Below are 10,818 nucleotides of genomic sequence, written 5' to 3'. Positions count from 1 at the left end.
TCAGACACCCAGCAAGAAAGCTCTGGGATCCCCGTACCCTACAAAGCAGGGTGCCGCCCAAAAGCCCACAGGCTGCGCCCTGCAGGCGCTGCTGAGGTCCAAGGTGGGTGCCGGCAGCGCCGCCAAGGTGAAGCCCCCGGAGGCAGCCCCTTGCCGGGGCAGAGGCGGTGGCCGGGCCACGTACGTGAGCGGCAAGGGCACAACGCCGCTCTGAGGTCCGTAAGGGAGAGGGGGGCTGCAGAAAGGCTCCGTCCTCATCTCCTGCAGCTGCCGCTTGAGTTTCATCCGGCGGTTCTGAAACCAGGTCTTGATCTGGGGGGAAAGGGGAGGAGGGAAGGAGAAGAGATGAGGCTGCGACGGCACCCAGCCCACGCCATGGCCCGTGCCCAGGCCACCCCTGCCCATGCCGCTGCCCGTGCCGGCCCACGCCGTGGCCCCGCCGTGCCCAAGCCGTCCCTGCCCATGCCCAAGCCGTCCCTGCCCGTGCCCCTGCCCGTGCCGCCGCCGCGCTCACCTGCACCTCCGAGAGCCGCATCCTGCCGGCCAGCTTGCGGCGCTCGGCCGCCCCCAGGTACTGCTGCCGCTGGAAGGAGCTCTCCAGGGTGCTGAGCTGCTCGGCGCTGAAGGCCGTGCGCAGCCGCCGCCCGCCCCTGCCGCCGGCCTCCTCGGGTCCCGCGCACTCGGGACCGCCCTCCGGCGGGGGCTGCCCCGCGCCCCACGGCCGCTCGCCTGCTCCTGGGGACAGGGGAGGGAGGGGGAGAAAGGGGTCAGCCAGGCCCGGGAACCGCGGCGCCTCCCGCCTCCCGCCCGCCCGCCTCCTCCGCCTCCAGGCAGCCACCGGACGGCTGGTCCCTAGCCGGGCCCTGGGGGCGGCAGAGGGCCCGTCCGGCCCCCCGCTCCCAGCGCGGAAGCAGCGGGATGCCCCGACGGCCGCGGAGACCGCGGTTACCTGCAGCGGGGGGGGCCGCCCAGCGCTCCCTGCTCCTGCCGCCTCTCCCGGCCCCGGCGGACTGCTCCTTGCTCCGCTCGCTCGAGCCGGGGCTGGAGCCGGGCCCGGAGCCGGGCCGGTGGCCCGCGGAGGATGCTCGGTGTGGGGAGCCCTCGGTGGGGCTCTTGAGGGCCTGGCTGCTCTGGGACAGCCACTCCACAGAGAAGGGGGCCTTGGTCATCCTGCCTTGTTTCGGAGATGCCGGGAAGGAGGGTGCTGAGGAACACGGCTCCTCCTTTATACCGCAAGTCCCAGAGGAAAACGTTGTTTGTGTAAATACACATCAAAGGGACAGATAAGTATCATCTAATTGCCATCAGTCCTCCCCCCCAACAAAAGATACCGTTCACACATTGCCACAGCTCGCGGAGGCTCGGCTCCGCCGTGTCTGCCCCTGGAGGAGTTCACTCCGCCGTCAGTGATTTACAGCTCTTGTTACATCCTATCCCCATGCAAATGGCATTTATAGAGCTGAGCGGCCTCAAACGGCGCTGGGGAATGCACCCCCGGGGGAGGGCACAGGGACCAGCATCCCCGGACGCTGGCGGGAGAGGGGACGCTGCTGCTCCCGATCCCCCTTTCTCTAGAGCTGGCTTTTTCATTCCTTTTCAAGCAGAAGACCCACTGTCTAAAGGGATCTTCCCAAGCCTGCTTCTCTCTGGGCTGAGGCAAGCAAGTGGATAAACTCGCTCATTACATTCTCCCGGGACTGCAGCATCAGCGTATAAGCACCAGGCACAGGGTGAGGGGTTTGGAGAAGGCTGTGAAACAGAAAAATGTAAACGTCGAGGCTGTTCAGTTGTACCAATCTGCCAGCTCCTGGCTGCTTACGTAAAGTATGTTTTCTGGACTAAAGAATCAGAAAAGGACAATTGTTGCCTCAGAATTAACATTCTGCTGAGATTTTTGCTGAGGTTACAGAATTCATGTTGTTATCTTCCCTCCCAGATCTCTTGCAGCTGTGCAGGTCACACGGGTTTCTTTGCTATCTTACTCTCCCTGTCTTTCCTCTTATTACCTTATGCATATCTTTCAGAAGTGTTCCCATCAATCTTTGGGTTCTGTGTACGCCAGGAACACTTGGCTGCTGCAGTAATGCCTCTGTAGTATATTGACAAAACGTTCCTGGTGCTTTACGGGCGGTTTTTCCCTGCAGGGTAACCCCTTTCCCTGCATTCCCTCCCCTTTCCATCCTCCCATCCTGTGTAAGAACAGACTGGGACGACTGCACCATTGATAACTCCTATCACACCCCCCTGCTTGGTGTCAGTCTACCTCCAGAAATCATGACCATGTGTCTGATTTGTCTGTCCTTGTTCCTGCTTTCTGGTTTACACTCACCCTCTACCACCTGCACACAAACCCAGTGCTCTACTGTCCCTTTACCCTGTGACTTGCTCTGGTTTTCTGCCACTCCTGCTGGATTTTTCAGCATTCACTTTCTCTGAGCTTACAGTTAACGTAACCATGCCTCTATCTATTTCTGAGGCTGTCAGTGAGGCAGAGGCTTGAAGACCGAAACCCTCCTACATAATTAGTTTATGTCTAAATCTTTCAGTGTATCAATTTTAATCTTATAAAGATATATCTTCTTCTTTATATTAATCCAGTAAAAAGTTTTACTCAAACCCTCTTTGTCTATCTTTTCCTAAAACCAACATTTCAACTTCCTGTCCGCTCAAAGTATCATTGCTATATCCATCCACCACTAAATCCTACCATTTTCTGCTTACTAGAAAATTGTTTCATTGAATGATGTTCAAGTTTGACTTGTGAGCCCCTTCTAAGCTGTCTCTCCTTGCATCTTCATTCTCATGGCATAGTCTGAGTCCTCCTCTGCTCTACTAGATGCCACAGTTCAAGAGTTAATTGTCCCTGACCAACAAAAATACCAATGCTATTGTCACCTTTATTTAAAGGTGGCCAATAACCAATCGAGAACCTGTGGGTGCTACCACAACCAGGCATGACCGTAGTTCTCCTGGAGCCCTTTGTTTCTGGCCTGTGCAGGTAGGGATTGACTCTGCAGCCTGCACTACAGCAATAGCCCGAGCCCACTAAACAAGCTTCCTGGAGGAAACTAAGGGAACTGGTGTAAAAATGTCTAAACAAATGTTCAAGCATTAATGCCTCCTGTACATCTGTTACATATCTAAAGAAGGCTGCAAACACCTCTAGCACAGACAAAGCCCTGCAGGACATATATATTTGGGTTTTTTTCATGGTATGAAAGTGTTTGGTATCTAGTTACTTAAAACCTAATCCATTTATCCTTCCCAAGCACTTTCTGATTAACAATGGAAAGTTTACTTGACCAAAATGTACAAGATTGGGTTTAAATTTCCACTATTTTATTAAAAAATCCCCCCTGCTTCCCTGTCCCACCCTGAATATTCCAAGGACAGGTTCTTAACTATTCTTTTCATTAGGTAAATATGAAGACCACGCCCACCACAAACCCAAGGAAATATTTTAAAATACCAGAGCTTCTGAGCATTGGCCAATTCTGGTGCCAACATATTTCACAGAGCAGACCAAGCAGGCAGGAGATGGATGGCCAATTCTGGTGCCAACGTATTTCACAGAGCAGACCAAGCAGGCAGGAGATGGAGAGGAGACATGCAGAAGTCTGCTCTGTTAACTGAGTTACAAAATGACAAGTCCCTTGAGTTAGCTGTATTTAACATGTGGCCTGGAAGCAGCCTCTCCAGTCAGAACTGGGAATACTAGTGCCATTACCTGCCTGGAGAATCCTGCCAAGCCTCCTTTGCAGTCAGGCAAAATGCCTTTCTCAAGGACTAAATTCTCACAAACATCAGAAAAAGGAAGTGTAACTTTCCTGCAAGCTTCCTTCTCAATTTAAATCTCTCTCATTACTTTAAGAACATTCTGCATCACAGATGGGGCAAGATCCCATCCCAAGGAGATAAATATGTCCCTTGTGCCCAGAATTATTTCCATTCCTAGTCCCTACATAATATTATATATACATATAAATACAAATAGTATACTAACATGCTACTTAGATACTTTATAAAACATATATACTTATATATCTATATACAAATATTCTTTTAAAAAGTATAAAACAGTCTATCTGTATGACGTTATTTTTTCCAGCTTTAGTTTATGTCAACGAATAAAGGCACTTGGCAAGCTGTTGGATAGGGCAAAAAGAATACATGACATATGATGGTGCTCTAAAAAATAGAAAAAATCTTGCGTTTTAGCATCCACTGATACATCTGTCACATAGTTTCTTTACAGATTTTAAGACATTTTCACCATCTGAGCTGCAAATTACATCTTTATACACTGCTGGTTTATTAATTGCATTTTATTGAGGCAAATGTCACAGCCAAAAGATGGTGTCAAATGTTGAGCTCTCAGAGGCACAAATTGATCACGTTGTGACAAGGTTAAACCAAGTCTCATTTCCATTATACATAAAATGTGTAAGTATCCTGGATAGATGGCAGATGACTTCTGGATGTAATGACTGCTACAATATTTAACAGCTGCTAGTTTAATTTTATCTAAAATTCTTAAGCTGCCTTCTTTCTGTTTCTATGTATTATTCATTAGGTGTTTGTTTGAAAACCTCCTGCTAAACTGTGATTCAGAAATACCATGTTTAAAATCAAGTGATGTTGCCAATAGGATGAAACCCTGCTCCTGCTAAAGTCCTTGGGAATTTGTCAGAGTGAAGCAGGAGCAGATAGGACCTTTCACTCTCTGCTACAAGGAGGTTAAGACAAAGAGCTCAGACATACCAACATGACTGCCACTAGCAGAAGTCTTAAGATCCATTTACTTAAGATAATGACAATACTTTATGCAGGTGTTTGTACAACACATAGTTGCTCTCTTTGGGGAGTCAGCACCTTCCCCATGAAAATAAGGCCCATCAGCTCCCTGAAGACCAAAGGAGACTGAGGATCATAATGCCAAATGCAACCCCTGGCCAGGCCATTCTGTGGGAGGTGATGTAGAAAGGAACATTTTAGCACCCAGGGGAATGAAAGTGAGTTGAGATTTGTCACTTGACACTGACCCCTATATTTCTTGTGAGTAGCAGCTGCATTCAAAGAGGCCCAGAGGTGACTATATAAAATGTCTAGCTGGGACAGATAGGCTGGGATCAAGATAATGGTGCTTATATGCAAAGCAGCTCCACAGAAATATATATGGGCAACACCGGACTCAGGCTGAGGAGGTTCTGCAGAACTAGCTAGTCCTGCTTGGATGCCTACTAGGCAGTTGATAACAGATGTATTTTGGGATAACAGCCCAGCCTTTGAGAACTAATTGCTGCTCCATATCTTCCAACCCAAAGGCCAGCCCTGACCTAGTCAGCCAGCTCAGAGCCCTACAGAGGGGCAGGATTGTGCTCTGAGATATCCCCTTCCTACTGAAGTTTTGAAGGAACTGAAGAGGGTATAAGTAAGTAAGGACTGCCAAGTACCTTGGGTTCCCCACAGATACTGGAAAAAACTGCCACGAGTTGGCCTTGCTGCAGTGGAGGTACACAAGCCCAAAGGAGGGGACTGTCATTTTGTAACAGCAGGTGACCCTTTCTCGTAACAGTGGAGGATCCTGTGAGACTAGAGCACGGTGAACATGCGGTCCTTGGGAGTAGCTAGGTGGTGATGAAATTAAAAGAGTGAAAAAGGCAGCTTAGGACACATAGGAGGATGTGTGTTCATCTGTGGACATGCAGATTTCCTATGAAAGTCTGCCCAGTGAAGCAAGGGCTGCTGGCATCTGCTGTACAATTTATATGGTCTTTGCCCTGGCATGTTTATCCATCCATTGTAATTTCTGAGAAATCACTCTTTGGGACTTAAAAGCATTACAAATGGCCTCTAACCAATCTCTTTATTATCAATTATTATAATTTTTCCTCTTTGACAGAATAAGAGCTACTTTTCCATGAGGAATGAAAAGACCATATGTGCAGAAATACCAGGAGGGCCTGGAATAAACAGAGTGACAATGCATAGATGAAAATTAAATGTCTCATCATGCTTGGAATTGATCTAAATCAACACAGCACTCAAAATGCCAAGAGCTCCCATGGCTCCTTACCATAAGGCTGTTACCAGCAGCTAAGCAGAATTGGTGAAATGTCTTAAAAAGATATATATTCTGCAGAGAGATACTGTAAATGTTAAGAAAGAAAACACTTATAACTGTTATGCTTTTAACGGTTTCTTACCCAAATTGAAGCTTATTAAAAAAGAAGTCAAAGTTGATATGAATGAGGACCATATTTAGAACATGTACCACTGTTGTTACAGAAGCAAGGTTCACCAGCAGATTCTTTCTTTTTAAAATTCATGTTTTAATTTTTATTAGACAAACTATTATAGTTGGAAAACCAGCCAAGTTTCAGGCATGTAAATTCTTCTTCAGCACTCATTGCTGTCATACTGTCATTGAGAGAGATCTCTATGGACACTGCTCAAACAAAACTGCTCAAAAGTCTGTATTTAGTTTAATTCTGTCTAGACTAGTAATTAGACTTTTAAAACTGTTAGTTGAAAGGAATCAGCATGAAAAGGGTCTTTAGAAATGGTTTTATTTTCCAAAGTAGATAGGGATTAATTGTTAGGTGCATAACTATGCTTTAGGATCTGGGTTGCATTAAAAATATGAATTATCTAGGGATATGAGATGCACCTACAGAGAATAATGAGCATATGCAAATTCACATAAATCCCACTGGTTTTAGCAATTGTTCAGACTATTTGGACTAACAATCTGATCAAGACCACAAAATGTCACACTTAGACACCCTGAAATCTTTTCAAAACCTAACAGAGAGGCTGACTTCACATTTTAGATCAAGGTATTTTTCTTTGTCTGTCTTTGCTGAAGGATAATTTTTTTCATGATGGTTACTTCTAAAGTTACATTTAACAACCTATTACGTATAAAACTAAGAATGCATTAAATCAGAAGTGTTCCATTATTTTTACTTTTTGTTTCCCACAAATACCTTCTAAAGAAATTTAGCTATACTATGACTAAAGAATTTATCATTCCTGAAAGTAACTTTTCACTTTCAGCTATTAAAGAATGAATCTTTTTTTTTTTTTTCCCTTGATTTTAGAGTTAGCATTTGAGCATGATGAGTCAGCAGGAGAACGAGCTATCACAGCTGGCAGCCCTGGGTCATCTATCACCTTCTGCGCCCATCCCTGTCTATGCCATACAATGCTGCTTTGAAATGCATTGGTCCCAGCAGTGAAAATATTTTACTGACTCTTCCTTCCCTTAACTCACACCTAATATAAATCAGATCTTTGTACTGCTCCAAAACCAGTCTGTTAAAATTAAATGGAAAGAAATGCTATCTTTTTTTTCCCCCCCTGACTTCAAGGCTCTTCTCCATTTCATGTTTCTAGTTATTTCTTCCCCTCTTCTGTATTCTTCACTATACACTGTTTCTTCCTATTTTCTTTCTTCCAGCCACTTCCATTAAGTACCCTGCAAATGTTACTATTAGCAGAGGAAGAGAATAAATTTGGCAGGATGCAGAACTGTAGCAACAGAGCACAAATGACTCTGTCCATCTACTTTCACTGCACCCCAAAACAGGGAGCACAGACATATCCTGACGTCCCCTCTCATTTTACTGATAAGGGAAAAGCTGGGCTATGACGAGTGAGGACAGGAATATAGTTAGGTGCTTAACACTGCCCCTGTAATGTGTAATTCAATGTCTATTTCCTCCAAGCAATACAGCATGCTTTCTTTGGCAGGTTTTACACCAATGAGTGCATTACACATCGAGAGAAGGTAACCAAGATTTAAAATTACGAAGTTGTGCGTGCATGCATTTCTCTAAAACATTAAAGGGAGCATCTGAATGTAAACACGTTCGTTTTAAAAATGGAATGCAAAAAATCTCTGCCATTTCGTGTTTGCCTGTTTCTAATGGGCAGATTTCAGGCAGACATCTGGGAGGCCGATCGTTTTTCACGTCTTTGCTCATAGTGCAGCATGTACATCTGAAAGGCTGCAAGGGTCTCTTGTGCCATCTCCTGGTTATATTAAGACTTCACATCCAGGAAACTGCTACACAAAGGAAGGGGAAACGTTGCAGAAGTTTAGCTGAGGCAGTGACAGAATCATGGAATCATAGAATCATTTAGGGTGGAAAAGACCTTTAAGATCTTCGTGTCCAACCGTAATCCTAACACTGCCAAGTCCACCACTAAACCATGTCCCTAAGTGCCACATGTACACGTCCTTTAAATACCCCCAGGGATGGTGACTCAGTTCTTGGCAGCTAAGACGACTGGCCAGACTTGCTTTCTACCCTCCCCCAACACAGAGATGTGCATGGTGGGCTTCTACCCCTCTCCTGCCTTTAGAACGAAGTCACTTTTCCACTGCATTAGCATATGTACGTAATGGAAATTCAGTATCCCTCTAGAACATCTTTTACATAAGTTCAAATAATGCATACCCTGGCAACACCTACTCTTTTGCTATGTATCAGTGGAAAAATGTAAATTAAACCTTGAAAATTGAAGTGACTGGAATACAATGAAATTAATAACCAAATTAATAGGATTCCCTGATTGCAGGTAAGGATTTGAATTTGTGTCCAATCTACTTTACCAAGAACACAGAGGGACTGAGGATCACTGCTGTGTCCCTCTACCTTCTCAGGGACAGGACCAAGTGGGCCTGGACACTCAAGACAGTTTGATCTGATCTGTTCTTACAGATTTACAGGAAAGGGGATCCTACAGGTGTGTTACAGGTGAGTACCTATTCTAGTGCTCCACATGAAGCTCTCCAATGTAAAAACTGAAACTGAATCATCCTTGCTTCAAAATTAATACTGCTTGCCTTAAGCTTCACAGAGCATGGAGAAAATTCACTCTGTAGCTACAATAACTTTTTACAGCAACATTTCACACACAGAGTCCTGCTCAACCTAATCTTTTCTACATAAGTCTAATTTTTTCACCCTTTCTCTGTTTATGTTTTCTAAACATATTTTTATTACTGTCCTCTATTCTCTTTCATTTTGTGTGGATGTATCTTAAGTGCAGTACTTAAATGGTAAAGTATTCTTGCTGATGCTTCACTAGTGCCAAACAGAGCAAAATAATTACCTTCTGTTGTATATGGCTGTCCTATAGTACACCTCAGGTCTCCCTATTTTTTCTTTTCTTTTGAAAACTGTACACACGGATTAATATTCGGTTTGTGATCCATTGTGGTCCCCAGAGTTTTTTTCCGAAGTTCTGCAGCTATTTTTCATTTCATATTTATCTTTTGGAAATGTAAGATTTAGAGCTTACATTTAAACCATCATCATGATTACTGTGAGTCCTAATCTTGTATGCTGTGTAAGTGTGCTTTCCGTCCCACCCTGTATTTCATTAGTAAAAATCCCAGACCCGTAATAATATGGTGTAGGGCGTGAGAAAACTTTGTCACAGTAACCCAGAATAGTTTGCCTCCCCCATTCGAGTACGTAGAGTCCCAAGCACTTCTTATCTTGTTATTACTGTAGCCTGGGATAGTTCGCTTCTTCCCATCCGAGTATGTAGAGTCCCAAGCACATTTTATCTCATTGTTACGGTAAGCCAGGATAGTTTGCTTCCCCCTGCGTCTGTATGGGTGCCAAGGTGAAGGCCAGCTGTGGATCTCAGAATTTGGACAACAGCACCTGCATTACATCAGTTTGCAAATGAGCAAAACAGGACATTGCATCTGTAGCATATATTAATCAGCGCAGGTTTTATACTCACCCCTGCGGTGCTTGCCCTTGAGCTTCATTCACAAGCAGGGCTCCGCTGCATCTGGTCCCCATGTGATTAGCATCGGTGCCCCAGGGCTCCCACCATGGTAATGCTGCTACTCTTTCGATAAACCCAAAGCTTTACATTTACTGAGTGTTGTGCCTCATCCCTGAGGGATTCGCACCTGCTTTTCACTCGTAACATCCAGGTAGTCCTACCCCTACTACATCCCACTCAATTTATCTTCACAATTTAATAAACACTGGTTATTACCCTTTGAAATGATGTATTAACTAGTTGTGTATCCACCCTACAGTACCACTATCTGGATCTTAGCAACCTAATATATAATCAGGTCAGGTGGATCTATTGTCAAGGGGTTTATTGACTTTAACATACAAGACACCGTTTTATCTTTTGGGACAGTTACCCTGGCAAAGGAGACCATTAGGTTACTTAAAAATTACTTTATGGACAAATGCATGTTAGCCTTTTAGATTAAATACTAAATGCTTGCAGATTTTTAGACAGCTTTTTCAGTAACTCTTCTGGTATCAAAATTCATCTGGCTGATTCCCCAAGTCATTCTCTTTACCTTGCCTGTCCACTCATTCCTGTGCTCTCGTCCGCTTTTTGTAAGTAATATTTTCTGGTTCTCTGGGAACTCACTCATTCTTCCTCAATCAAAAATATAATCATTCCAAGATTATTTCAGTTTTGCTCCTCATTATTATAGAACAGATTTAATCAGAATTTAATGTTCTAATACATCTAATTAGCTCGATAGTCTCCCATTCTGATCTGCATTCCTGTTTCCTGGTTAACTTTGATCATGATAGGTGTAGTTTAGATGGTAGGGAGTGAAATAGCAAGCGCTGTGGGCTTTTGCACCGCCTGGTGCAGAATTTATTCACCTCTCCTGGTAAGCAGAGAACTCTGATTGTATAATAGAAAATTATTTAAGAATCCATTTTTATTGTTTTGCTTTTCCCTTGCTGGCAATAGCATTTTGTCTGTCCAGTTTTCTTCCTAACCTGCTGTGCTGTTCTTTTATATTTGTTC

General features: G+C 44.6%; 1 protein-coding gene across 1 annotated transcript; it reads right to left on the bottom strand.

Moving 5' to 3' along the window:
• LOC142411007 (uncharacterized) lies at nt 1–1,169 on the bottom strand. Its single transcript, XM_075504189.1, has 3 exons — nt 950–1,169; nt 515–735; nt 1–312 (listed from the first exon to the last, which is right to left on the bottom strand). Exons 1-3 carry the CDS (start codon nt 1,167–1,169, stop codon nt 1–3), a joined length of 753 nt encoding a protein of 250 aa, XP_075360304.1.
• Between the last annotated feature and the right edge of the window lie 9,649 nt (nt 1,170–10,818).

The sequence above is a fragment of the Mycteria americana genome, chromosome 6, assembly GCF_035582795.1.
Source record: "Mycteria americana isolate JAX WOST 10 ecotype Jacksonville Zoo and Gardens chromosome 6, USCA_MyAme_1.0, whole genome shotgun sequence".
Lineage (NCBI taxonomy): Eukaryota > Metazoa > Chordata > Aves > Ciconiiformes > Ciconiidae > Mycteria > Mycteria americana.
Note: the sequence above shows the minus strand (reverse complement) of the source record. Positions and strands in the feature narration are given on the sequence as shown.